This window comes from Daphnia pulex, chromosome 1 (genome assembly GCF_021134715.1).
Source record: "Daphnia pulex isolate KAP4 chromosome 1, ASM2113471v1".
Lineage (NCBI taxonomy): Eukaryota > Metazoa > Arthropoda > Branchiopoda > Diplostraca > Daphniidae > Daphnia > Daphnia pulex.
This window is the reverse complement of record NC_060017.1, coordinates 5,698,278-5,726,090: the sequence shown is the minus strand read 5'-3', so window position 1 is coordinate 5,726,090 and position 27,813 is coordinate 5,698,278. Positions and strand designations below refer to the sequence as shown.

At 42.0% G+C, this 27,813-nt stretch overlaps 3 protein-coding genes and 1 long non-coding RNA gene across 18 annotated transcripts in view; 1 reads left to right on the top strand and 3 right to left on the bottom strand.

Moving 5' to 3' along the window:
- The window catches only part of LOC124190454 (nephrin-like), a 60,625-nt gene extending 48,159 nt beyond the window's left edge, over window positions 1-12,466 (top strand). For 4 of the 6 annotated variants that reach the window (XM_046583116.1, XM_046583099.1, XM_046583094.1 and 1 more), the window contains 10 exons: window positions 2,059-2,172; window positions 3,970-4,173; window positions 4,928-5,082; window positions 5,290-5,437; window positions 8,688-8,818; window positions 8,899-9,058; window positions 9,129-9,431; window positions 9,609-9,935; window positions 10,684-11,280; window positions 11,357-12,466. In XM_046583116.1, the coding sequence (XP_046439072.1) occupies window positions 2,059-2,172; window positions 3,970-4,173; window positions 4,928-5,082; window positions 5,290-5,437; window positions 8,688-8,818; window positions 8,899-9,058; window positions 9,129-9,431; window positions 9,609-9,935; window positions 10,684-11,280; window positions 11,357-11,580 (2,363 nt within the window). In that variant the 3' untranslated portion in view covers window positions 11,581-12,466. The remainder of the gene's footprint in view (window positions 1-2,058; window positions 2,173-3,969; window positions 4,174-4,927; window positions 5,083-5,289; window positions 5,438-8,687; window positions 8,819-8,898; window positions 9,059-9,128; window positions 9,432-9,608; window positions 9,936-10,683; window positions 11,281-11,356) is intronic. The other 2 variants (XM_046583125.1, XM_046583134.1) reach the window with 1 other exon arrangement.
- Window positions 9,464-17,261, bottom strand: LOC124190528. Of its 3 annotated transcripts, XR_006872993.1 has the most exons (5): window positions 17,009-17,261; window positions 11,754-11,953; window positions 11,296-11,582; window positions 10,637-11,237; window positions 9,464-10,568 (listed from the first exon to the last, which is right to left on the bottom strand). It is a non-coding gene; the product is annotated as an uncharacterized LOC124190528 (long non-coding RNA). The 3 variants fall into 3 exon arrangements; XR_006872992.1 differs by having other exon boundaries at window positions 11,296-11,953; XR_006872990.1 differs by having other exon boundaries at window positions 9,464-11,237; window positions 11,296-11,953.
- A 306-nt stretch (window positions 17,262-17,567) lies between these two features.
- On the bottom strand, window positions 17,568-24,787 carry LOC124190417 (membrane-bound transcription factor site-1 protease-like). Of its 6 annotated transcripts, XM_046583066.1 has the most exons (19): window positions 24,665-24,787; window positions 24,164-24,593; window positions 23,853-23,988; window positions 22,119-22,337; window positions 21,732-22,054; window positions 21,544-21,661; window positions 21,236-21,456; window positions 20,990-21,174; window positions 20,808-20,924; window positions 20,697-20,732; window positions 20,527-20,628; window positions 20,282-20,458; window positions 19,976-20,214; window positions 19,701-19,897; window positions 19,529-19,612; window positions 19,008-19,455; window positions 18,715-18,942; window positions 18,441-18,643; window positions 17,568-18,356 (listed from the first exon to the last, which is right to left on the bottom strand). In XM_046583066.1, exons 4-19 carry the CDS (start codon window positions 22,270-22,272, stop codon window positions 17,940-17,942), a joined length of 3,249 nt encoding a protein of 1,082 aa, XP_046439022.1. In that variant the 5' UTR covers window positions 22,273-22,337; window positions 23,853-23,988; window positions 24,164-24,593; window positions 24,665-24,787; the 3' UTR covers window positions 17,568-17,939. The 6 variants fall into 6 exon arrangements, with proteins under 6 accessions (XP_046439022.1, XP_046439016.1, XP_046439030.1 ...); XM_046583060.1 differs by having other exon boundaries at window positions 24,164-24,748; XM_046583074.1 differs by lacking the exon at window positions 23,853-23,988 and having other exon boundaries at window positions 24,164-24,748.
- A 133-nt stretch (window positions 24,788-24,920) lies between these two features.
- LOC124190509 (acyl-coenzyme A diphosphatase NUDT19-like) lies at window positions 24,921-27,452 on the bottom strand. 3 transcript variants are annotated; one of them, XM_046583224.1, is made up of 5 exons: window positions 27,305-27,452; window positions 26,613-27,245; window positions 26,333-26,543; window positions 25,644-25,872; window positions 24,921-25,400 (listed from the first exon to the last, which is right to left on the bottom strand). In XM_046583224.1, the coding sequence occupies exons 1-4, from the start codon at window positions 27,338-27,340 to the stop codon at window positions 25,661-25,663; spliced, it is 1,092 nt and encodes a 363-aa protein (XP_046439180.1). In that variant the 5' UTR covers window positions 27,341-27,452; the 3' UTR covers window positions 24,921-25,400; window positions 25,644-25,660. The 3 variants fall into 3 exon arrangements, with proteins under 3 accessions (XP_046439180.1, XP_046439172.1, XP_046439163.1); XM_046583216.1 differs by having other exon boundaries at window positions 24,921-25,091; XM_046583207.1 differs by having other exon boundaries at window positions 24,921-25,872.
- Between the last annotated feature and the right edge of the window lie 361 nt (window positions 27,453-27,813).

The window sequence follows — 27,813 nt, the reverse complement described above, 5'->3', positions numbered from 1 at the left end:
AACTGCATACATCCGGCGGAGGGTGGGAGGGGGTGCCGGCCATTTTATACATTGAGGCCAAGGGGTGGAATCCGGAACGAAATTGACGATGAATGAACGGTCACGTGAACCTATTTCTTCTCATTTGCTTTCAGAGCTCGGAGCGAAAGGGAGAATTTGTACATGTACCGATATATCGTTCGCCCTTAGTTTATCCAGCGCGCGCTCCTAGAAAGCGCTCCAAAGGATTATGACGTCTCGCTCCTCTCGGACTGCGGAAACGTCGAGATTCACAGCCAGCGCCGAAATCCATTCAAATCCCCCTGATGGCTGAATCAATGCCTTTCTCATTTTCTGTCTGCTTATGTAAGGGCTGGCTGTGCCAGCCTCTACCAACAGAGGATAGTCTATATCCTATTTAGCGCGTCCCTTGCTTGTATACAATCCGGATATTACCGCTGGGCTCGGCTGGAGAGTTTTGCACCGTAACAGAAAGCAGGGCAGGAAGAAAAAAAAACGTGAAACAAAAAAGGTCATTAAACATATACGGATTGGCTTGGCTGTTTCATCGCTCAACTTCCACGGCTTCCAGACTGAACCTTTGACGTCTAGCAGATCCGTCGGTTTTCGCCGGATCGTCTGTCTAGCGTATACGTATACATACGTATATAAGCTACATATATAGTGCATAAAACCCCTTTTCTGATAATGCGGGGCTTTTAGTAACATGTGCCGGACTCGTGATGGAAATGTAAGCGCTTCACCGAGTTGGCGAGTCGGCGTCCCAGTGTATCGGGTATACTTTAGAGACCATATAGCGGGTTTAATCACGTCCATTCTCTGCAACATAATATCTCGCCCACTCTCGAGCTCACTCGTTTATTTTCGTTTGTTGCAACACTCTGTAAACATTCGTGCCGTATGGAGGGAGGGGGAATGTCATCACCGCATTTAAGAGGAGGGAAAAAATTCGTTGACGTTAGAAGAAAAAAAAAACCTATTCAAAAAATAAAAGAGAAAGGAAGAAGAAGAAATAAGATGGAATTCCGTCGGGAATAATAGGAACTGACGTAGGAATAGAAATGAAGTGGGATTCTGGCTGTCTGTCTGATTTAGATTTTATTGATGCGCTTCCATCAGTCCGAATGGATGGCGGGTCTGTGTCGTCGACAGAAGCACTAGCATCAATTTGATTAGCAAGCGTCACAAGCGGGGGCCTAATTCGTTAGAGGAGGCCAAGGGGAAGGAAGGAAAAAAAAACTGATTGAAATTGGGTTTCTGCCGTCTCTTCAGTTTTGTCATTGGTTCGTTTTTGTTCGGAAGGAAGAAGGAAAAAAATCGCCGGGTCCCGTAACGACGCCATTGAAAGAAATGTAGTTTGTCCGTCCCTTTGAGGACAAAATATATCTCGCACACAGACGCACACAAAAAAATAACATCCATTGATAAAACATGCGTCAGCAGTTTGGACATTTTAGAATGTAAATAAATGTTAATACGTTACATTGGAATCTCATTGCAGAGCTGTGTGTTCCGCGTGCCCCCCCCCCCCCCCCCCCCCCCCCCCCACTTACGAAGCAAAACGAAATACGATGTTTGAAAGGTTGAGCCTTTTTGGGCGTGAACACTTTTGATTGCAAAGATGGTTGCCATGTAGTGGTTGCCATGTAGTGGCTGATCTTGTAAATGTTTGGCACCCACTAGTCTTGTAAGTTTTTCCGGCGTTGTGTAACGCACAACCTCACCAGCAAATTTTCAGCCGTGGTGATGAACTAGTCTCGTGTTCTTTTACGCTCCCCGCGGACGTTGGCGTCCAGCAGCTAACAAGTTTTCAAAAACATGAAAGCTCTTTCATGCTAGCTGATGTAGCTTTTTCTCTTTTTTTTTTCCGAAGCTCTGGCTATTAAGGAAGTGGGCATTCAGCTCCAATAGCGCAAGATAATGAACATCAATACGATTCGAACCGATTCGAACTTTGTGTTGAAGGGCATTTTTACGGGAACGTGCCCAGCACCGAATCGTATTCCATTATTGCAATTAATCATCATTTTTTGTTCCCCTTTCTTTTTTTTATTTCAGAACCGCCCAAATCGTTGACTGTCACTGCAGAGTTTGGGCAGCAACGCGTCTCTACAGTGGTGGGGCCCTTCCGGATCGGCGACCGCCCCAAGTTCACTTGCACCGTCGAAGGAGGTGAGAATAAAAGAACTCGGTCGCTTTTTTCCTCTTTTTTTTTTCTATCATCATCGTGTTCCTTCCACCCATTTCCAGTATTGATGACAATCTTGATTGCTCGCGCGTAATCATCAGAGGTATCATCAAAATCAAGCGGTATAGCATTCGTCTAATCATCTTAGATGTATCGGAGCGAGGAGAATTGAATAAAGCATTTCTGAATGGACCGGTGGATATTATGTGAGTGGTCCATCAAAGGGATCTCTCAAGAGGCGAAGGGGTTCCTTCCTACGCCCGCCTAGAGCCGAAAAGAAGGAGTGAAGTGAAGCGGGTTTTCGTCACGTCTTTCAATGAACACACAGGCCGCTGAATTTCAATCAAGAACTTTGAACTGCCGCCTAGCTCCCAGTTCCCACCTCCCGTTATTCGCCTTGATGAGGTTCTTAAGTGATGAAAAAGAAAGCAGTAGGGCAGATAAAATTTCCTAATTTCGAAACAAGAAAATGAAAAATAAAAAAAATCGCTGGAGGAAAGAGAATGAAAAAGAAGAAGAATTGGGAAAATGTTATCAACATGCCACCAAGTGTGTATATGGTCGCCTAGGGGAAGCGAGAGAGAAAAAAAAAAAAGAACTGCAGACTGCAACTGCCAGCGAAAGTCTGCATATATAGCCCCTGCTGCATCAGGACTTTGAGCTCGACCGAGTGGCAAATTTAAATCTCGAACACGTAGAACGAAGAACAACGGCTGCTGCCCCTGCTGCGATTGGAGTTTTCTTTTTTTCTTTGCCAAATTTATGTAATAAATACGAATGCAGAGTATATACTATACTAGTCTACACAGGGTATAAACAAGTTTCAAGTTCTTCCAGCTGTGACATGCATTCAAAAAGAACGAACATGTATTACGCTAAAACTGGGGGAAAAAAAAGTAAGGCAACGCCCACTCTGGAAGACGATCGTTATCGTACTTTTGCGTGTTCAATCTAAAAACTTTATCTGAAATTCCAGAATTAGCTTAGATGTTACTTAATTGCTGAAATCATCGAACATTATTGATCGATCTCAACGCAATTTGGGATGTCGAAAAAAATCGATTTGACAGATCTTCAGGTCTATCGAATGATCAAGGAATGAGTCCAATATGTGTGCACTGTGTAAATTTACAGAGGCTAACGTGTTATGTGCGTACTCTATTTTGTGATTCTCTTCACATCCGAACGGTTGGCCGGTGCGCTTGGTTAGTTTTCCTCATTCGTCTTTCATCTTCTGTAAATACTTGTTTTCCCCTATTGCTTTTTGGATGAATGCTCATATTTCATTTACTTATTTGTTGACGAAGTGAGCGGAGAATGTACCCGTGAGAAGTTGGCATCAATTTGGTTTGGCGCCCGATCAAGGCCTTTCCACTCATCCACGCCAGGGTTTTTTTCATCCATCAATCAATTAGTGGATACAGTTTGGATCAAATAAGCTTAGAGAGAGATTGGCGTGCAGCGCACCGAAAAATATCGGGTCTTCTTCCGTGCTGCGGATGCGTAAATTCATCAATTCCGTGATGTGTCCTTCTCACCTCGACTGTTTTGATTGGCTGTTAGCATTGGGGAAAAAGGACTGCTGACACTTCCACGAACAATTTCCTAATGAATTCATTGGAAAGGAATCGATTGAACTTTCAAGTTCCATTTATGCAACTGTAGTTCTGTTGTTATGTAACCGAATTCCTACCGCTCAATTTTTGTAATAGATGTCGCACGATTTGATTCATTTCTTTTAAAATAATCGGTGGATTCATTTTCTTTTTTCTCTCCTTCAGGCTTGCCCATTCCAGTCATTACTTGGCGCCGCAATCGCGTCACGGTGACTGGCCAGATGGAAACTAGTGAACCGGACAAAATTCGCAGCACTCTTCTTCTTCCCCCGCTTAAGCGCTCTGATTGGCCCATGACGTTGAGCTGCTCGGCGTCCAATTCGGAGCGGGGCCGGCCGCTAGAACAATCCTTTGACGTCGATATGGAACGTAAGTCTCTCTCTGAACCTCTTACACCAAAATGAATAAGGGCGACTGCACCCGGGCATTCCTGAAACAATCTCTTAGGGGAGAAAAAGAATGACGCATTCATTGCCCTTCCTTGGGTTCCTGTTAGATTATTACGTCGAAGTCCAGTCTCCGTGCGTTTGTGGCGGGCAGAGCCTTACGGTTCTGTTGGCCGGCTAGGAACGAAACGGTGGCCATTGCCAGGGATGGGTTAAGGTTGATGGGTGATGTGTGAACGCAACCGCGCCAATCGAATCACGCGGACGAGATGACCCAGCCATCGACTGGGCAAACAAGTGAAGACGGCAACAATATTAATCGAAAACTCGCCAGCGTCGCTCGCCGTCGTTCTCTTTTTTGTTTTCAGACGAGACACGGACGATTCGGTTTTACTGGCAACATTCGCCGTGGTTGACTCAGTTTGCACTCGGCCGAGCGGATAATGCTCTCCCCCTTCTCTTGTAGTCTGTCGGCAATGTTTTCTTAGTATTCCAGGCAATGCCAATGCTTTTTCCTGGTGCCTTTCGGGACTTTTCTGTCGCTCCTCTTCGTAGAGCGCACTATAAGATAAATACAGCCCGATCATTTGTCCTACAATAGCTTTAGCCGTCATTCATCTTGATTTCAAACCTCGGTCGTGACGTTGGTAGATGCGAAAGTGTATATATTCACGTAGGAATCGATTTTTGTTGGCTAATTATTACTGACGTCATTCGTTCTTATTGAAATTGAACAGTTCCACCGCTGTCGGTGTCTATAGTGGTCGGAGAGCGGAATCCAGCAGTGGGGAAACCATTTTCCTTGCCATGTCACGTCTCCGGTTCCCGACCCATCCCCAAAATTACGTGGTGGAGAAACGACGTGCTATTGGATCCTTCTGCTCACAACCAGGTAACCATCAGGACGTCTGCTCCATCTTCATCGTTCGCCTCCTTTTGACAGTAAATGACACGGCAATTTGTCCCGAACGAAGACGAATCGATCGACTCTTGTCTGCGGGATTTTGTTGCTAAAATACAAAAAGAAATAGCCCGACGCTTTTCGCAGTTTGACTTGACTGCCTATTCTTTTTGTTATTCCTCGGTTATTACTTGGCAGACCCTATCGATCAACGGGAGCGTGGCCGTTAGCGTATTGGACCTTTCACTGGACAAGACAGAGATGAACAGCCGGATCACATGCCGTGCCGTCAACCCTTACTTGGATTCTACCGTCATGGAGGACACCTGGAACGTCAATTTAAGCTGTAAGTCAATTTGCCCTTTTTTTTCTGTTTGATTGTTGTTTGTTTGTTTTGTATTTTCGTTCGTCGCTATAGTCGCTAGAAGGTAATCCAATCCCTGATTCTTTTATTTTGGCTCCTGCCACCCATGCTCTTTCTCCATTGAGCTTGTATTGGCAGCACTTTTATTTCTATTATATAGCGCTCGGCTACTAGCGGTTGTTGTATTGTTGTGCCGCCGGGCAGCCGGATTTACTTCATTTGTCATGGGAGGGAACAAGATGTTCCCGTGTTTCCACTCTTGTTTTCCCCTACTCAACTTGTCTGATGTAACGATGTCAGGTACCAGAACATCTCTCAGAATTGTTTTGTCTCCCAAAAACGATGTGTATGCTATTGTCACGGAAATGCGTGCGCCGCCGACATTGTGTAGGACAGCGTCTCGAGTAGATTTTATGTTTCTGGGGTGGAAAAAAAAAAAACATCTCGACGATTCGCTCAAAAGAGGCTCTCGAACGGATCTCGACGATTTTTAAAAAGAAACTTCTTGTCGGGCGCGTTTCTATTTAAGAGAATTGTTTTCATGTTTTATTTTGAGATTTTTTTATTATTAATTTTTCCCCTCTCCGCGTCTGTAACGGGCGAGATGAAAGAAAAAGGAGAGAGAGAGAGAGCTGGGCGAAGCGGCGCATTCAAATAACATCCAACACGCGTAGCAACACAATGGGGGCGGGTGACGTAGAGTGGTCGCGGCGCGTATCCTCGACGGAACACGCACAAAAGAAAAAGGAGAAAACGACGACGAAATAACGACACGTCTGATTTTCGCATAAGACGCGTCTCCTCTCGCCTAAATAAATGCGATGGAGAATTTTATATTCTTTCTCCGCACGTGAATACATCAAATTGAATCGCTCTGGGTTTTTTTTTAAAGCGACTACAGACTATGTACTACTGCCGTGTTCAGTCTAAAGTTCCGGTTGCCTAGTCCCTGTTCTTTCTTCTTTGTCGTTTCTCTCAGCTTTTTCCACCCTTCCACCCTTTTCCCTCATATATTCGCTGATCGTCCCGTTCCTTTTGAATGCACCGGAAGAGAAAGAAAAAGAAAAAAGGAAAAAGTTGAGAAGAAAGAATGAACACGGAACCCCAGGAACTTTGATTGAAATACTTTGGCTCTTGTGCAAGATGTCGAGCTTCATCGATCATTTCCAATCTCGGCTTGAAGCTATATATCCCGAGCTATAGAGTCACCTCCCACACACACACACATCGTTTCTATCTATTTCGTGCATTTATCTCATAATAATATCCATTCACTAGCAGCAGACGGGCTGCAGACAGCGAGCAAAAGTTTTCGAATTATTGCGATTCACGGGGGAAAATTTTCAATCTTGGGCGACCCTCTGACACTGGGCTCGGAACTTTATGAAGTACGTGGAAACGAAAGCAAGCTAGGGATAAAAAATAAGGAAAAGAAGAATGATGTCGACAACACGGCACAGCAACCAAGCAACTCACTTTCAAATGATTACATTTCCACGAATTATTTCCTAGAAATAGCTTCAAGAGTCTATAGAACGAGGCACGTTAATGACGAGCCTCGACGAGTATTTGCCAGGCCTCTCCTTTTTGTAATAGTGCAGCCGCCTCTTTCAGAAAGTTCAGTCATCATCATCATCATTTGATAACTTTGTCTCACTAATACCTGCAATCCATTTCAACATGAGACGTAACATTTTCCGTATTAATATTTTTCGACAATCGACAGAGAATTCAAACCGTCTCGAATTCCATTCGCTCTCTCTTTCGCTCATTAACTTCCCGGAGAAGAGAAATTCGGTTTCACTGTTCATCTTTGGGTACCTCCTTGGAATTGATCCAGGAATCCATCCCTGTGAACTTTGGTACAAGTTTACACCGATAGATTTCCTATTCCATTATTAAATATACAGCCGACATACATTTTATAGGTGCTCTTATTTTCTCTCTGCGGTTTCCAAGTTTCAAATCTAACGATTTCTCTTCTCTGAAGGAGAAGAATACAACGGACAAAGTCAACCCCCAAAAAGTCATGAATAACCGATTGAATACTGACAGCTAGTTTTCGTTTCGTCATTCGGCAACTTTTTCCTTATACATTCCACCGAAAAAAGAAAAAAAAAATCTGATTAAGTTTTTATGATCGTTATTATTATACCTCCAAACCGCAGGACCATCGATCCATATCTACCTACTTACATATGTATTACCATTGTTCCTATTGTTGGAGCATACGCCTCAGTCGCATCTCTCGTTTAATCCATCCAGTTCCTGGCTTCTTCAACTCTTTGTCAAAGTCTACTGCCGGCTCTTCGTCGAGAGTGTACGACAATGTTCTAGACCGAGCATCGAGAGATACTCAAATTTTGGCGCAAGTCGAGAAAGGAAAAAGGCAAATTCGTGCTCGTCTTTATGTTTTATACAGCAGTCGGGTAGATAAGGTGAACATATGTATGTATATGCAATATTACTAGATCGTATACGTTATATAGCCATCAGCTTGTAGGGCACTACGGGCGAATTCCGGTCGTAGGAGGAAAAAGAGGAAGGAAATGTGGAGAATGGCATGGCGTCGAGGGGGGGGGCGGTGCAGCAAGGGCAATTTTAGGAGCTCGGGACATTCCCCCAGGATCCGAGCCTGTGTCATCTTCGTTTTCCCTTTGAAGTTCTTTTCCCTCCTTCTTCTTTTTTTTTTCTTATTTAAATTCTCGTTATTCTTTTTTGTGTCGGGTTTATCGTTGCTACGTTGTTGCGTGCCCGACGTTTATATCTCCTGCCTGCCACGTCGTACAAAAGGCACCGAGTCGATGGAAAAGGGCGGAAGAAAAAAGTAGCGACGGGGTTCGCTTTGAAAAGCTCAACGCGGACTATGGGAATTGTTTCGAGCTGGGAAAAGAAGTTGATAGTCGTCGCGATGCTGACGAGAGAAAGTCGGCCAACTTTGGGCTTGGAAGGCGCAGTCAGAAACTTGAGCGGCGGAGCTGCTGCTGTATTTGTGTTATAAAGAAGAACAAAGTCAATCTACGAGCAAAGATCATTGATTTTCCTCCACGTTATTTTGTTGTTATTTTCCATCGGCTACTTTCCTTTTTGGTTGTTGTTGGTTGACTTGTGTGTGTGTAGTTTTGTTGTTGTGATTTTTGGTCCCTTTTTTTTGGCGGCTGCATTGCAGCTGATACATAGAACGGGGGACTGATCCGCAGGATGTGTGTGTCTGTGTGTGATTCGATTACAGATCCACCCAACGTGAGCCTAGCCATGGGACGATCATTGAATGCCGAGGGAATCAAAGCCGGTGATGACGTCTACTTCGACTGTCACGTAGATGCCCGCCCGCCTGCCAACCGCATCGAATGGAGGAGAGATGTACATTCAAAAGACTTTCTCTCTCTCTCTCTCCTTATACCTCGTTTCCTCATTTCTCTCGTTTTTCTTTTGACTCGCAGGGCATCAAACTAGTCCACAACACATCGGCCAATGTCATCATTACCAATCAAAGTCTCGTCTTGCAGAATGTCGGCCGCTCCATGGCTGGAAACATTTCGTGTCACGCATCCAACGTCGAGGGCCAGGCGGAGAGTCAGAGCATTTTCCTCGACGTCAAGTGTAAGTTTTTTTCGACTTTAAAAGAAAAATACATATGAGATGTTAACGACGACGTTTAATTAACGAGCAGATGCGCCTGTGTGCAAGCCGGGATTGACGCGCTACTTCGGCGTGTCTCGGGCCGAGAACGTTGAAATCGTCTGCCAAGTGGAAGCCAATCCGAGCACGGAACTCGGCTACAAATGGTTCTTCAACAATTCGGCAGAAACCATCGAAGTCCCCCGCAGTCGCTACAACAACAGCAGCCCATCAGGGGCCAGTATACTCACCTACAAACCGCTGGCTTCGCTCGACTACGGCACGCTCCTCTGCTTCGCCACGAACGCGGCCGGCAGTCAAAACGAGCCGTGCGTCTTCCACATTCTGACGGCAGGTGAGTGACAGCAAGAAACAACGTCATATACATATATGTAAAAGCAGTGTAATACGGTACAGTGTAATTCTACAAGGTAATATCCAAACTTGTCCGCATTGAACATCATTTACCCAAATGTACACACACAACGTGTAATGAATTTTCGCCTGGTTGAATTTCCTTGTTACTCATCAGGTCCACCCGAGCCGGTCTTCAACTGCACCGTTTCCAACCACTCCAGCGATGCGTTCCTGATCGCCTGCCAGCCGGGTTTTCACGGTGGACTGCCGCAGAATTTCTCGCTCCACTTCTTCGAGGAGAGCAACTCGTCAGGTCGACTCGTCATCCACCAGATTTTCGCCGAACCCATCTTCCTCCTGTCAAGTCTCAAGACGAACATGCGCTACAAGGCTTCCATTGCTTCCATCAACGCCAAAGGCAAGAGCGACGATGTCATTGTCGAAATATCTACCCAGAAAGAGCCGGAGAGACAGCTGGAGGTCAAACCAGGCAAGTCGACAGGTCCGATTACTTTTTCTTACTTTTTTCTCCCGTCCCTTATTCCCACAAAAAAATGTTTTTATTCTTTTCTATTGATCTATTGAGGCCCTACTATATTGATGGAATTTCTGATGTAATAAGTCAAGAGAATCTACACACAGCCGCTCCTTTATACGTAACAGCAGTAGCAGAAGTGCTAGAATATTGATGTTGGTTTGTTGCTTTTGCTTACAAACGAAAACGAAATTGACTGTCGCAGCCAGTGCATCTCTCTCGCAGCTAGAAATATGGATATGTTGGGGAGCAACGGCTGTATACATAATATCAGGTCCCTTGTTTACTCATTTTCGATCCCGCGGGAGTCTGCGGCGGTTCTATTCACTCGAGAGTATACACACACACACACACAAGCCCACACAGCGCATATCCTGTCTTACTTTTCTTCCTCTTTTGACTTTATTTCCTTTTTTTCCTGCCACCGACACCGCCACATCGCCTTTTCACCCCTCATACGGTTAGATTATTTATCTTTCAAGAGCGTTTCCTCTTTTCTAACGTCAATCCTTTTGTTGTCAGTCTAACACTAGTTAACGTAACTAAGAAGCGACGGATTGCGATAAGATCTTGTGGCATCTGCAGCAACAAATTCCTTGACTGATGTGTGAAAACAGAAAATCAATTTTATACCAAAGAAATTAAATTTGATGTTAAATTTTTCTGACCTTGTGTTACTCGTATTTTTTGTCTGTCCGCTTTCTCTTTTTTGCAGAACCACGCCCAAGTAATTCAATCCTGACTCCAACGCTGGGGATCCTCAGTGGGGTGGTATTGTTGCTGTGCATCGCTGGCATCGTCGTTGTCGTCTTCCTGCGACGTCAGTGCATCCGAGAAGCCCAGGCGGCGGCCAACAATGACGGGATTGGCAATGCATCCAACGGCGGACTAATCCGCACTTCCGAGTCGACCCTCAACCAAACAAATGGAACAGCGGGCGGTGCTTCGACCATCTCGAAGGCGGCGAGAGGCGGAGGTGTGAATCCCCGATCGCAATCGCTCAAACCCCTGATGGATAGCGTAGACTGCAATCTAGACGCCGGCGGAGGTGGTCCCATGTTCGTGTCCAGGATTGAGCCCGACCACTGGAAGAACCAAATGTTTTGTCACACCGGATTGACGCAACTCGGCTGGCCAGTTGGCGAACCTCCACCGTCTGCTCACTCGCCATCGCTGCCTCCTCCCCCGCCTCCGCCGAACATGATGATGACGCATCAGCAGTCGATTGAAGCCGGACTCATCACACCTCCGTACACGACAGATAGTTCTCTAGATTTACGTAGTCCTGATATTATTCCTCCTCCAATTATCGGTAAGATGCAATTACCTTTTCACGTCGAAACCAATTAACGAAAGGATCGTGTTTTTTGTTTCTTAATTCTTCACAGGGTCGTGCGATTTTGGACCGGCCACCCTACCACGGTCGTACAAAGGCTTCGGCATGGGATCCTCTTCGACACTTGCTGGAACGGCAGCAGCGACGGAAACGAAAAAACCGCACGTCACGTGGAGCGACACGATGCCCAAAGCCTTTCGCCAATCGCACGATTTCCTTCGAAGGGAGACGTCAAGTAGTTCAGCCGCGGCCAACAAGCGTGAAAGTGTCGTGTGAAACTGAAAAGGAAGAAAAGATATGACACTTATTCACACAAAAAATTTTTAAAAAAGTTTTTTTTTTCATCTCTCTCGTTCTGTGTCCCATTTCATTTCGACTTCTCGTGAACACTCGAGTTTGATAACATCCAACCGTCTTCTTACCCCCCCCCCCCCCACTCAACATCTCACCTCTCAGCGTCTTCACGTCATTCCCTGCTATACTACAAAGTCCGAGTTTGACATTTGGCTCCAGTCGATCCCCTCAATACGAAATGTCGACCCCCCGAGGAAAATGATGACGTCAGGTGGTGGCCAATGTATCGACAAACTTCTCAGTGGACGTATCGCATTGCTCTCGAGAGGGGTGTGTACACGAAACATACATCTGGCTAAAATAAAATAAATACAACAAAAAATTGAAAGTTGTCAAACATTCTGATCTCTTTATATGATTTCTCTTGTAACTATTTCAATATAACGTATGTAACAACATTAAAAAAATAAGTATACATATAGCATATATCACAAGAACAACAAAAGTGTTTTGCACCAAAGTCGAGTCCACATAAGCCCACATGTTTGTTTTTTCCCTTCTAAGTGACAATGAATGTGAAAAGCCAGTGGATCTCGTCAAATAACAAAAAGATGAGCGCCGTACGGACGAAGAAAAAAGAAATTCCAAAAAGAACCTTTCCATAATTTCATTTTTATTATTGAATATCGTCGTGTCAAGTGAATGTGACCACTGTGTTATTCCGATGGTAAAATAACAGTATATATATTATATCGATTTTTTACTTTCAATCCTCTTTGTTCATTATTGTTTTCTTTTTCCTTGTGTAATACGGACTGTACGACGATTGTGCGAGCTTGTACATAAATACATCATGTTCAATCCTCAACTTGTTAAATGCAATCATATCTATCGTTAACCCCCCCAAAGTTACTTTTAATCAAGTATCAAAAGTTAATCAAAATTCAGGATCTACAAACTCTTTCGTGGTATGGAGAAGAAAATATATATCCTTCGCACGCGGATGGATAATGTTTCAAGTTCTCGAGCTGCGTTTTATTTCGGGGAAAACGAGGTACGGTACAGTGGTAACCACAAAAGTTTTTACGCGTCCAACAAAAACCGGAAACTGTCTATCTTATGCCGCTGGAATAATTCGTTTGCGTCAAAAAACTGATAGGCGTACCAGGAAGCGTCGCTGCCAACTTGGATCGAGCAAAAAGATTATACGACGTAATGTGTCCTTCAGCTATTCTTGTTTTCTCTCTCTTTTTTTTACGAGTATGCGGCAATCGAGGAAGATGCTGGATCCGCGAGAGGGGGGACAAAGTACAAAGTTCTAAATGCACTGCAAAGGATTTCCAGCGAGACGCAAAAAAAGAAAAAAATAAGGCCAGTTGATTCTTCATACAGAAAAAAGTGGCTCACATGCATCCGGTTGCTGACTCGTTTTTTTAAATTGAACGGCTATAGAGTGTACACAACACGTAATAGAAATCGATAGTGTTTTATGCTATGGACGGGAATCGCTCTGCATCTCTCGTATAACTAGCAAAAGTGGACCGGAAGTTGTGCCATGAGAGGAACTGGAACTTTTTTCCTTGTTGGTATAGACACACAACACAAAAGACGAGAGGACTACACAGTGAGGGAGCAAAAGAGGCGGTCATTTCCGGATGATCTGTATCCTCCCAAGACTGACCGAAATGAGGAACGAAGGGAAGCGCAGACACGAGGATCAGCAAAAAAAGGGGGGAAACAAAAATATTGGTAGGACCCAAAAAAGAAAAAGAATAAAGTTGGTTGAATATTCCGCATTTTTATGACCTTTAGTGCTGCTGTTGCTATATATAGTAGTCAGTTGTGTGTGTGTGTGTGGCGGTGGTATACTTCCGACCCCAAAAAGAAATACACAAGAGTTTTCTTATCGATCCGCCATTCCAGCAGCGCGACGGACGAATGTTCTGTGTGTACGCGGCGCTGATCGGTCGATACGACGAACCCCAACGGGTCTCGAGCCAAAAAAATAAAAGAACAACTTTACTTTGCGAAAATTCAAAAAGCACTCCATCATGCGAATTACAAGTATTCGTGATATCAAATGTGTACCTACTGCTCAAACATGACGAAAAAACAAATCTTGTTATCTTAGCGCAGAATGTTTCATTAAGGTAATATGCGCTGCCTATTATACTGTACAACGTACATCCAGCAACAGCGGAAATCTCAGTGTTTGGAAGATATTGAATAAACTATATATACAGGCCCAACACTACTGTGATACACGAACGCAGGAGAAGCCTTAAAAATCCTAGAAGACTCCCAAGCAATCTAAATTTTTAATAATCCGAACGTCGAATAAGATAAGAATAGCGAAGGATAAACACACGGGGAAGCGACACACAAGAAAGGGGATCTATAAGGAAAACAGTAGATGTCAACGGTTCAAACCGATTATGCAAGAACATTCCCTATAGCTATAAGCCGCTTTCTCCAATAAAACCCCCCCGGAAACTCTATGAAGTTACATAAAGTATAGCCAAACAGTAAAATGCGGAAATAAGTTTTTAAAAAACAAAAAAAAAACATAAAAGAATAAAAAGGTTCCAATGCTTTGCCGGACAACAAAAAAAAATAAGATATATGGCTCATCTAGCGGCACAATACGTCCCTCTTGAGATTCCCGAACTAGAGAACTTAATGTTGCGAAAAAAAAAAAAAAGAAATAGGCATTTGGCGGAACAGCATCTGCAGTCGCACGAGACCAGCTCGGAGCTATATGTACAGAATAGCTGTGCTGTAGGAGACAAGACGTGGAGTACGTGCTATAGGATCTCTTTCCCGGAATGCTCGACTGACCCACTGTATGTATGATAGTCTGAAATATATTTAGTGGTGCAGCAGAATTGATTGAAAAGCCTAGAAATGTGCTGCAATGAGCTCCTTAAGTCTCTTTTTTCCACCCTATTACTCGGCTTTCAAATTACACGCCAGGACCGCAGTGATCAGAATACCAACCAGAAAATGATGGTAGCTAATCGTCAGTTAGTCAAGCACGACAGTCTTAAAAACCTTATCCCCTCAGTTCCACTTCTCCTCCCTCCCCCCTTTTTTCCTTAAGGATCCAGAAGACCAAAACTGTAGCGAAAGCAGCTTTGCAATGAAATACAACAAGTATAATAATAACCAACCGGCAGTTGGCTATATAGTTTCGTGAAATTGAATCAAGCGCTCAAATATAAACTACTTTAATCTGAAGTTGTCGTTTTGATTAAGATTTATACACCAGGCAATCAACTCCAATGCACAGTCATAGACATATGCCAGTGAAACTTGTGTAAGAACGCCTTTCGGCCTCTCCCTGTGTCTATTCTCTAGTCAGCCTAATACAACAAAAAAGTGGGAACAAAGGAGACTGGACAAAAGAAACACAATGAAGTCGACAATGAAAGTCGGTCTAAATGCGCAAGGTTTCCGGCACATATCGTGTGCACAGTTGTAGTAGATCCCAGGGATTTGCATTCTCCACCCCACTGCCAAACAATTGCAACCAACTACCAAATTGGCAAGTTTTGAGGGAGGGAGGGGGGTGTACGAAATTGCACAGGGAGTTGCTTTCGGCTCCCCCTTTTAGCTTTTAGCCGTTGGATTTCAAAATTGGGAGCTACAAGCAAGCTAGCTTCACCCTGTCCCTCTTTTTTATTCCGGTCTTTGCATCCGCAAGTAGAATGGCGTGCAGAGGCGGCTCGCATTCAAAATGAGTAGCGCTAGACTAGAGAGTACTGAGCCCTATGTCAACTGACATAGGCAGATATGTAAAATCCATCCTCTTGCCAAGAAAACATAATAGTTCACTGCATGGTATAAAAACCTCGAGCTTTCATATAAAAGCAATTCGGATGGCAACTTGCAGGCCAGCCGCCTGTGGCCCATATGACTCCTCATCGCTTTTCCTTTACGTACAACTGACGACCGTTCCTTTACCTTGTCCTTTCCTATAAATATTCCAGATAATGAGAACTACAGAGACGAAAGTCCTAGCTGCTGTCTTTGACATTCATGTGGTTTTGATCTGTCGATGATTCTTCGAAATCATCTTTTATTACGCCAACTGACCTTTCCCCCTCAAAGTTTACTGGAGTCCACGAGCGCAGACTTAACATTTCCCCTTCGAGTTCATGGCAAAATATCTGAAATCAAAATAATCAACGTTTCTTATCGTTTCGCATTCTTGATTTTCACGTCGAGAGTCCCGCAACGCTGCCTGCGACTAAAAAGGTGTCAAAGTGCAGTTAACATTATTATTATTGTGTGACTGGTAGCAGATAGAAAGGAGCGACCATAACAGGCTTTTAATGCTATAGTGCAAGACGTGGGTGATAGAATTTCGGCCGGCGTATCGGAAGTCGCTGGTAACGCGAGAGTCGAGAGCACTTGTCGCGAATAACATATACGTGACATGACAGTCCACGCGGGTTTCGTCGCCTATCTCTCCAAGCGGGGAACTAAATTGATTACTTGATAGAAAGCTGCAAAGTGTGACGAGAAGAAGGCAGAGTGCAATTCAATGCGCTTTTACAACTTGTACTCTTAGTAGTACGTCTATCTGTTTCGGGCCAGTTCACGACTCTGATATATTCTTCGCCGCATTCTACAGTTTCTTCCCAAACAGCAGTCTAACTTTGTAAGCCGCAAAGTTAGGCGATGAATAAGGGCTGGAATATTTACCACGAACTGGGGGGGTTCATTCCGCTGTAGGCCTAGGCACTATACATATGTAGCTTTGTTTCCTCACGGAAATGTATAGCTGTCATGTTCACTCTCTTATCAATTCCTCGCCCTTCCACAACCCATTATGTGATGGAGGGACACACAGCTGGGAGAAACGCAGCTCGATCCCGTCCATCATCCTTCCAAACCTTAATTGAATTTCGGAGAGAGTAGTAGGCTACGCGCGGGCTCGCCAGAATTCTTATTAGCTGTCCAATGATTTCGTCGCCCGCCAGACGCACGCGACAGGTTCTTTTTAATCTTTTCTCACACAGTCAACATCGCGCTTAGATTAGAGGCAATAACCAGTATTCGTCTGTGAAAAAAGAAAAATCCCATTCCCGCTTCATCAATGAAAAAGCCCCAAGTCACATTCGGCCTGCTGATTCAGTCGACGACAAAAAGAAAAAAAGTATGCATTTTCAAAATCAGCACGCCACAACACGGATATTTGGTTGAGTATTACGATACCACTTTGCATTATCCATTATCACATTCTATATATTACAATATCACGTTACCAGGGCTGTAATTCTATAGAAATAATCACACGAAAGTACTCGTACTTTTTAAAAAATTATGAATGTTAAAGTAATGCAGTAACGTGATAATGGTAATATGACTATGCATAGCACAATAATAATTTAAAAATTTGACTTACATTAAAAGTGGGGGCCCGATAGATTCTAGAAGACCCGATCCAGTTTGTCGAGGCAATGGGATGAGACCAGGTGAGAGTCGTGAGACGTAACGAGGAGACACTTGTATAACAGCTTCAGTCAAAACTTTGTTAGTAAACTAGTTAATCAGAAGAAATAACTGATTATTAGGAGAAACCAACACAAAATTTGTCACTATTTCATTAGACGGCAGCTGCCCAACTTCTTCACTAGACGACCACGCCGAAACTAATTTTGTTTTTCTTTTTATTTTGTCTGCATTTTTGGAGGGAAGGACGTTGTCAATTTTTGTTTAATATGAAGATGAAAGAAAGGGTTATGAAATGAGAAAAATGTCATCACAAAAAATGATCAAATGTGCAAGTATTCCTCACCCAACCTCTTATTTATAAAATTAATTTAGCCCTACGAGAGTATAGTTAAGTTACGATGGGGAGAAAAGGGTATAATATTAAAAATGGAATATATGATAGATACTCTCCCCTAAACTAGGCTTTTACCGAATAGTTTATTCATTCAAACAAAAAGAAAGAATCAGAATGGGATTTGTCCGTGATTTATTATGCAATCTCACTACTTTTGCCGCAAGCAGAAAATTCTCCTCGCCATTTCGGAATTGAACATTCATAAAGGGATGTAAGAAAATAGTACGTACATACACATTTGGTGAAAAATGTGAAGGCTAGTCGGAATCATACAGTATATAAGGGCAGAACGCATTCATTTTATCTCATACCAAAAAAGTAACAAGTAAAACGTGTTGAACCAGAAAACAAAGTAGCTAAATCTATAAGTCAACTCTCTCATTGCAGTATTCAGATTTTTATATCATTCGTCGTTGAATAAGCTCAACAGTCACTTCCTTCTCCAAAAATGGATAAGAATAAAAACACACAAAAAAACCAAATCATTCTAAACACTTGGCGCTTTGATGGTGGGTGAAAGATTAGGTGAGGGAACCCCAACACGCTTAATGAGCCGAGGAGATTTTCTCGTACGGCGTGGTCGGTTCCGATTGCGATAAAATTGGTAAAAGAGAACGAGCGCTGCCAAAGTCATGATGGTCAAAGCAAATTTGGTGGAGACAGACCAATCGCTCTGCAAGCGATAGCCACTTGGCAGGTCGTCTGCCATCTGATCAACATCTAAGGATGATAACGCCTGGAAAGGATTATGAAGTAACCGATCCTGGACAGGTAGAATGGGCAAAGAAGAATCAATGCTGACTGAGAGTAGCTTTTGTGATTGGTAGAGATTAGTAGGGGCTGATTTATTTAATGGACTTGGAACCGAAAACACTGGCTGAGGACATGACGGAAGAGGACGAGCCTTTAACAGAAAGCAAATGCCATCAATTAGAAAGATTTCCCACGTGTGTTACGTAATCTCTTTTTTTAAATGAAAGTAACTTACTTGCGGCTGCGCAGAATCCAACTGACCGGATGACTCCAGTACTTTGGAATATCTGTGAAGCTGATTTCCTTCCATTCGTTTGGGAGGACTTCCACCATTTGACAATTCTAAATCTGAACCGTCTGGATTTTCCTGAAACGCCAAAGGTACTTCACCGCCTGTAACTGCATAGTCCAACACAGCATCCAGCATCCAGAAGCAATCTTTTTGTTTTTTACAACCAAATTTTATTAGTTGTGAATAATAAAGGTTATCGATGCGATCTTAGGGGTACCTTTTTGCATATGGCTGTTGTCAGCGCAATTCGAATCCCCATAAACAACAATCCTTCCAGGAGACCTAGGAGTGGGCCGCAAGGTTGCCTCCTCTTCTTGACTTATGGAGTTATGGATCAGAGATTCATGCGACGTCGCAAATTCATTGGAAGCTTGAGTCTGGTAAAATCCCATGACGGCTACGAGCTCTGTGCCACCAGTCAGTTCCCCTTCTAGAACCTCTTGTCCTATAAGTATACAAGTTTTTGTTAAAAGAACGAATCATCAAAGACGTAAACAATATTCAACCAACCTTGATCTTTTAATGAACGCCACACTTTGACTCCATCCGCCGGAAATTTTGACAGCGTCGTACCAGAAGCGAAATACATGTTATGACCCCCCAGCATGAATTCACCCTCCCAGATTCGGTCCCCGAGGACTATTCCCCAATAAGTCAAAAGATCATTCAACGCCGGGATGTTGGCACCTCCAGTGTCGGGCATCCACCACTGTCTCGTGTTCTCGTCGTAGAATTTTACTTTCTTCATCACAGTGGTGTTGTACCAATCGGCCATGATGATAAGAGACAGACCAAGTTCTTCAACATCGTTCCTCAGTTTTAATGTTTCTTCGGGGAAAAATTCTTCTTCCGGATCAACAATTAACAATGCGCCGTAATTTCGCGCATCAAAACATGTAAAGGGCCAACCCAAAACTTCTATGTAATAGCCGCTGGATCTCAAATGTTGGTACATGTCCTGATAAAATAATAAAAGCAAAAGTTTTAGTAGCTTAAGAGAAACTTTTTTTTTTCTTGCAATGAAAATATACTTTGAAATTGGTGTGAATGTGGTCCCCATTCCAATCGAGCGGGTCGTTCTTCATGCGCAGATTATCACGGGGAAAGTAGCCGGGCTTGGAATGGAATAAATGTTTTATTATTAGCTTTAAGGCTAGGGCGGCAACGTCAATATAATCTCTAGATGTTATTTTCTCGGTTTACCGGGTAACGAAGGTTGTGAAATTGATCCCATAGAATCCGCTTGGCTCTTGGCGGTGTCGCCACCACTCTAACTTTGATTGGCAAGTTCACTGTTGAACGCCTAGGCTCATCTTCGCCTTCGCCTGGAGGTGATTCGACGGTAAAAGTGACGTGACCCTGAGCGAGTCCTTCCCACTGAGCAGCTTCGCTAGACACACCTAATGGGCAAATAGAAGATTATTGACAGAAAATAAGTATTATGCAAAAAAAGAAGCGAGCTTTGCGTCATATCATACTTATGGAAACAGCCAAAAATCCCGACCAAGGCCAGAGCAAATCGGAAAAAGTCAGTGCGAGGTGAAGATATTCGCCATATTGAGGTGTGTACGGGTGCCATGTAGGTTTGTCGACAATCCGACCGGTTACGCCCATACCATTTAGGATCGTGACATTAACTATAATAGGCATCCCGCCGTGATAGGCTGGTTGAGTACAATAGGGCCACATATATTGGCATTCCGTTAGATCAATATAACTGGATCGTATTGAACCCAAACATTAATTTGTGATCCTTAGGATTTTTCAAAATCAAATGATAATACCTTGGACTGAGGGAAACGTGAGGACGATAATTAGAAAGTAAGTGATAAGCTCGAACAAGGTCCAGTTTGCCATGTCCTTGTTCAAACATATTAACACCCGGTAGGCGCCGGGCTGAAGCCATCAAGGATTGCTTGACACTTGCGGGATTGACTACTCCTCCCGACTGAATTACTCCACTGGAAAGTTCATCACAGTACATTACGGTCAAAACGATTTTTAAAATGTTAAAAACTAGTGAACATACCTGGCAAGAAGCGTGATAGCTCCTGCTACAACAGGAGAAGCGACACTTGTTCCAGACAAAGAGCGACATCCTCCCTGAATGGAGGAACCACGGACAGCAGAGCTTACATACAACAGAAAACAAAAAGGTTATTTGAGATATTATGTTACAAAAATGTTGAAAATTCTTACCCATAGGTTACGATGTCAGGCTTTACTCTCCCATACCTAAAAAAAGTAGATAATGGATTAAACAATTACTTAATGTACAGAAAAACATGTGTTCTATTATGTGATACATACCCTCCAGGTAGTTCCCATGTAGTCATTCCCCTAGAGGAAAAACGGGCAATCTGATCCTCAAAGTTAATTCCACCGACTCCGATCACATCCATTTGATCGGCTGGATTATTAAGGGTTCTAACATAAAGGTGAGTATACATTTAATACGAAATCGTATAAAAATCAAACGTTATCATCCTTACCCGTAGAGGGGCCCATCGTTGCCAATGGCTGACACCATGATAACATTATTTGCAGTTAATTCCCAAACTTTATCTATGAACGGCTGATCCATGAAATCTGGCCCACCAATGCTTAGATTCAAAACGTCTATTTTCTTCAAGATAGCATAATTAAAGGCATCCAAAAACCACGATGTGTATGAAACCTGCATATTTGTAATTTAGTACAGTTACCATCATTTTTTCGAATCTACTATTCAATCGTACCTGATTGTTCGTAAACACACGAAATATATGCAGTTCCGAATCGGGTGCGAAACCTAGGCACTGCTTGCTAGACGCAATAAGACCGGCCACAAAGGTACCATGTCCTAAGCCGTCTTCAAATGTTTTCTCATTAGTCCAATTGCTTCGCTCTCGAATTTTCCGAAAATGTGGATGACTTTTGGCTAATCCGGTGTCGAAAACAGCTACTTTCACACCGGCACCTTAGGGAAACAAACCATAAATTAATTAGTCGTCGAAGGAAAGGACTTTTATAGTACATATGTGTTTCTTTTTAGTAAAAAGCCTACCAGTAAAGCCCATGTTCCAAAGAGCATCAGCTTGTAGAACAGAAGTAATTTGTCTTGGAATGGCTCGCAGGAGACGACGACTTGAATAGCGACCAGTGGAATGCCAAAAAGTGTTTCCCTATTTGTAAAAAAAATATGACATGCTACAGAAAACTAGACTTTAGAATCAGTTGGACTAATTGAAATACCAAAGATAAGCTGGAACGTCCCGTAAATCGGCGAAATTCTTTGAATTCATCAGAGTTAGATTCATTTATATACTTCAAAGTCCTGAACACCTGACGCTGTGGAGTAACTCGTTTGATAAGAGGATGATTCCTCAGTGCAGACAGTCCATCATCTTCAATCTGTTGTGGAATTCTTAGCAAATCAAAATCACTGGGGTAGTCTGCTGCTAGGTTTTGCCGATCAACAATCTTCCAACCAGATGAGCTGAAAGGATTCAACGCAGCTGCAATAAAGTTTGCACGAGCTGCAGAACTGTGGTATCCATTGAATGCCACAATATATTCTAAGATTTACAAGATGAATGTTAACAAACATAGATAATTTGGTTTTATTTAAATATAACACACCATTGTTGATGACCTTGGAAGAGAATTCGAAGTGCACTTGTTGTGATGATTCAACAATTCCATCACAATCCTCTTTGCTGACGGGCAAAGTTTCGTTAACACAATCAGAATTCACGAAAGTAATGATGGCGATACACAGCATGAACACGCTCATGTAGAGATTTCTCGGTTGTCGTTGCCTTGAATCCTTCCATTGGTAAACGTTCCTACATTTCACCACTTGCAAACCAAATCCCATTTTTACTAAACACAAGTCAAACTCGATTCAAATTTCTTTCTAAGTGAACTCCATATTTTGTATGTGAAAAGACTTCTTTACATAAATTAAACTGTCAAACAGAACAGCAAGTGTCTAATCAATTGTTTAGAGTACAGTAGCAGACGACGCATGTCCAACCATCTTTTTCACGCGCTCACTTTCGAAAAATCGAAACCATTTTCCCTTTTCTGGGGTATTAAGGAAAAACTTATTGTGATTCATAAACAATTCATAAACAAACACCAAAGAAAAAATTAACTTACGTATTATTACGTCCATGAAAAGACTAAAGAAAACTGGCGATTCTTAAAGTATTTAAACGTTATGTGGTTTAATTCGAAGGATTTTATACGCTGGGATGGAATTGGTGTTCTGGAATCTCCTTTACGTGCATGTGTTAAACTGCAAATGGATGTAATTGCATGAGTACGAAGTTTCTATATGGAAATTAAAATTACAGGTTTCCAAGGAGACTATTTGAATACCCACCGGTTTTTTTCTTTCGATAGCGTTAAATGTGTCGTTCATACTTTGCGAGGTACTTTGCAACCCGAATTAATTCCAATGAAATAAATTAGCATCCTTGTGGCTTTTATTTGTGTCGAAATGAAATACCCTTTTACATTTTGCTGATAAATATAGACCGAAGAGTTCGTAAAAAAGAAAGCGATTCTATAAACCAAGAGAGAGAGAGAGTTTGAAATTCAATTTTACTAACGGATATAGAACGTCAAACACTTTCGAGGTCATGAAACCGCGGTGGTTACTATGCAATAATGCGAGGTAACTAACCTCTTGAATATGAGAAGTCCCCTTGTGTCCCGAGTATCAAGTTTATAGGATATGTTAGCGAATTAAGTAATTATAGACGCACATTTTAAAAAAAATCTCCCTAGTTAAAAAAAAAAACTACTATTTTCGTCAATTTATTGATTCTGTTATGTTTGTAACAACAAACAGAAAAACTTCAAACAAATAGCGCAAAACTAGTTTAACGATAAAAGTTATTTGTAAATTTTTAAAGGGGAAAAAAATAGCCTCATATGCTAATATACCGGTTCCATAGTTACCCTTTCGACTACGTGAGAAATGTACATTGTGATACAGGGATGACCCTTTTTTGTTGTATGTTCCCACTTTCTCCGACGCCAAACAATTCTCGGTTCTACTATTCTTCATTTTTTCCACAACCCATTTTAGATTTTCCTAGCCGATTTGCGCAAATGGAATGCTTGAGAATAGGAGAAACTAGAATCGATGTATGCCTGCCATTTGCTCTGATAACACGACAAACAAAAAAAAAAGACATCGTCCGTACTCTCTACAAAAATATGTCGATTTCTTGAAATTCAGAAACTCTTTTCAAAATGAGTTCAAGCGCCTAAAACTGTGAATTATTTGACTTGGTAACAAATAACTTCACATCCGTGTTCTCGTTGGCAATTTTCTGATTGATAGCCGTAGTTGGTATTTACCTCGCTAGACAAGTCCACATAGTTAACGTACTGGAAATGTACAAAAATCAATCCCAATTGGCGAAATGGGTAATCCATTGCAATGCACAAGCCCTGGCCCAATTTTCATGCGCGTTGGCTTTTCAAGGGATTTCTTCTTTTGGTCCGCCCACAAGGTCGCACGCCATAATAGAGTGATACCACAGTAAATGTTTTGATCAATGACCATGCTCAGAATAAGGAAATGACTTCAAGTTAAGTTTGGTGTGAGTCTCAAACAAAAATGAGGAAATACAAGTTTAAAATAACTGCAATGTTATACGTAACCGTACCTTATAAGGGCAGAAGTGTGGCATTTGAAAAATCAGGTTTTTCTTGCATTGCAAGTTGCTGGAGTGGTACTAAGGTTGAGAGATGACGGGAAAATTCCAATATAAAGAGAACAAGTCTTGTCGAAAAATCAGGAAATAATGCCACGTATCTAGATAATCAGGTTAGTCTGAAAGCGAAGGAAATGTACATTTTAGATAAACAGCTAAAAGGATGGCCGAAATATTGAAAGAAAAACATAGCAGAGCTTGAAGGCAGACTTTGAAGAAAGAAACTGGACAAGAAATTGGCTATAAATATTCAGAGAAAAATATAACAAAATATGTAGCCCTTTTTTTGCAGACTAAATGGTTCGAATATGCTTGAGTTTTTGTGCTCGCCTTGTTGTTGTGTGGATATCGAAAGATAGCAGAGCTCTCTGCATGATGTGAGCTTCTGGGACATTTCCATAAAATCATGTAGAAAGCTATGATATATTTAGAAACGTTACAACATATACGTACCACATTTGTACAGGACCCGCATTGACCATTTTTTGGCAGACCTTTGCAGTTTGCGCAATAGTTATGGGGAACCTCAGACTTACGACCATGTGCAATTTCATATACTTATCAAAGTTGGGCTGTATCTCATCTGTATGGAAGAATGACAATTAAATACCAATGAAGTAATGAATTATTTTAAGTGTCTTAAGTGAAGGGAAAAAGCTAACTACGAAAAGCTGAAATAAATTACGTCAGTTAGTATAAACCAAAGTGCTTTTCAGCTTTAGTTTCTTTTGTATTTTTCGTAAAAATAAAGCGTTATTTTAATAACGAGGGAAAACCCCGTAATCCGTAGGCTATTATCCTCTATCTAGGTAGAATCTTGTTTATGTGCTGCACGAGGATGTAGGATATAGTGTCGATGACCTCTTAGCTGTCACTTGAGCTAAAGGAGAAAAATAGATCAGAGAAAATATCGCATATCAGATCCTTTCACGTTACTAAGACACCTCATAACCAAGTTCTTTTTTTCGCGATAAAATATAGCTCCTTCTATTGTAAAAACATAAGAAACAAAAAGGAGAGAAACAAAAAAGGAATCACCAAGGGGCCATTGACATTTTTGAACCAAAGTGGAAAGTTAGATGACATCAAGTTGGATATCGCTATGCATCTAGTCATGCAGAGGGACGTTATCACAAAAGCATACAATTTTCACCGTACGTACACACCAAAAAGATGTGATCACGACCTCCTGCAGGGCAAATGAGGATGGGTGAAAGTTTTCTCGAATATGTCACACTGCCTTATTCATTTCTAGCTGCACAGTATACAGAAACGAAGCAAATGTGTACATCATTTATCAAGAAAAACGAGCATTTAACGATAACAAATGCAGTTTTGGCACTTTTTCCTTCTTCGAAGAAGATTTCAAGTGAATATTGACAGTTTATACGCAGAGCTGAGGATTTTTTTAACGACTGTTTTTATGTATTACCTTTTTTGATGAGTCATTTACATATTCGATTGAAGAGTGCTGTCATTTATTTCCTCGGGTAAATCTCTGGGCTGCTTATGACCGCGTGGATCGACGATGTTACAACCAATGCGGAAGAGTTTTGGACTGAAAAAACTAATCCTGTTCTTTGACGTGGCTTCGGAGCTGGAATCATCTTCCTCGATATCTGCACTAGGGGTATCTTCGGTTTCAGGGTAAAGCGAATCACCTAAAAAGGAGGGTTAAAATTATCACAAAGGTCTGTCGCAAACCGAGAGAAAGTCGAATGGAAAAGTAAAAAAAAAAAAACTCAAAGGCAAACAAAATTGCTTCATCAAACATAGTACAATTTGGAAAGTTTGAGCATTGTCTACACATGGTTAGCACTTTCACTTTCGTCAGCACTTTATCGTAAAAACGAGGTCAAGTCCACTGTTTAACAGGCCTCGGAGGTTTTCAAGTCTCTTTAGAAGGGATAGTCTCGCGTACAATACCGCAACGTTCCCATACTTGCATAACACAAGTCGGTCTAGGACCGACCACTTTCAACGGAAAAAATATTCCCTGTCTGGAATGTTCTTTTGTACACACACATTTGTATGCCTAGGTTCAAACAAAGGCATATTCCCTCACGCAATAATCATATTCAAGAGGGACACGTAACGAAACAGAGAAAAGAGTTTTCCTACCCGGAAGTATTGTCATAATGTGCCCATTCTTGGTTTTGCAGCGGATGGGAAGCCAACGCTCGATACCGTCCAGCTGCCTTTTCTTGGAAAATATTTTCAAGTCTTCGGCGCTATTGATTTGCGCTAATCTGCTGAGTTCATACAGTTGAGGCGGAGCCAACCAAATGTGGCCTTGCACGTGCTTCCAAACCGCGCTACACGGATCAGCCCACTATGAAACAACAATGTACACACTGAATTTGTTTTCTTTGAAAAAAAAAAAAAAGGTTATTAAACGCACCAAAAGTTCGATGATCTCGCATCCGTCGATTCGCACGTCAGGTAAATCGTCGACAACACAAATATAAAATATGGTGTCGTATCTTTTTGGCCCCATGTTAACAGGGGTAAGCCAGTTGGACCATTCATACAATGACCAAAGGTCGGGAAGCAAAAAATACTTTTTACACAAGAGAAGAAACTCTTCTGGGTTATGATGAACACGTTTTTGCCATTCGATTAAATCGTCAATTTTAAGGACGTTGTTGGACTGTTTATGACTTTGAATGGGTTTACAGAACAAAACACCTGTTTCCTCGAATGTTTCTCTGATGGCACTGATACGGTAACCTACTTCAGGAATGCAATCTGGGTGTGGAGCATTGCCATACAGCGGGACTTTGTCATGCTTAGAAACAACAAATTCAGATGTCAACTTTTCTCGATTAAAGCCATTTTCATTGAAATGCTCTAGCCAAGATGGTGAGAAGTCTGCAACCTCGATGGCTCCTCCAGGAAACACAAAGGCATTTGCAAAGAATTTGCTTTGAGAACTACGCTTCAATAACATACAACTGTAATCAGGCAGCTGTTTTTGTTGTTCATTGGCTTTAATGTGCGTTGCCTGACTTAGGCGATTTCGAGCTAATACGATCTATTTAAAATATTGTCATTATCACATTGTTCTTTTTTTTAATTACCGAAAGATTATACCAAAGTGGACGCATTTTTCCATGAGACCGGCCCCATGATTACTATAGAAGTAAATGAATGAATACAATGGATTATTGACTTACAGCATTCCCGGTATCAAAACATTTTTAAGTGAGCTATTTTCGTCTGCTACCAAATGAAAAGATAAACAGAATGTAACCTTGAAAACACATAATATTGTGCCTGGCAGTGTCTGCTTAAACTTTCTCCGAATAACAGCGCCTCTATCGGATAGCGAAGAAACTACATAAATGGAACAAAAAAAAGTTTCACACCAAATTCGTACAAAAACAGCGCTATGATGAATGTATAACAAGATAGAAAATGACACGGCTCTTTCGGCAATATTAACTTCTCTGTCTACTTCTACCCTTTCAAATTCTATTATCACAAAACATTGCAAAACATAATTGACTGTCGTTGCGTTGTATTCAATAAGGGAAAACGTTGACTGCATGTTTTTATCCATTTTTGTTAAATCAGCTATACAATAAAATTTCTACAGAAAA

Excerpts from the sequence above, each read along its gene's own strand:
- LOC124190417 (XM_046583045.1), bottom strand. The coding sequence starts at position 22,356 with ATGGGATTTGGTTTGCAAGTGGTGAAATGTAGGAACGTTTACCAATGG. Across the intron at positions 20,215-20,281 it reads CACGTTTCCCTCAGTCCAAG|TTATATTGATCTAACGGAAT; the intron begins GTATTATCATTT and ends AATACGATCCAG. Across the intron at positions 18,357-18,440 it reads TGGATTCTGCGCAGCCGCAA|GCTCGTCCTCTTCCGTCATG; the intron begins GTAAGTTACTTT and ends TTTCTGTTAAAG.
- LOC124190509 (XM_046583207.1), bottom strand. The coding sequence starts at position 27,340 with ATGGGGCCGGTCTCATGGAAAAATGCGTCCACTTTG. Across the intron at positions 26,544-26,612 it reads GCGAGATCATCGAACTTTTG|TGGGCTGATCCGTGTAGCGC; the intron begins GTGCGTTTAATA and ends GTTGTTTCATAG. Across the intron at positions 25,873-26,332 it reads CATTATGACAATACTTCCGG|GTGATTCGCTTTACCCTGAA; the intron begins GTAGGAAAACTC and ends CCTCCTTTTTAG.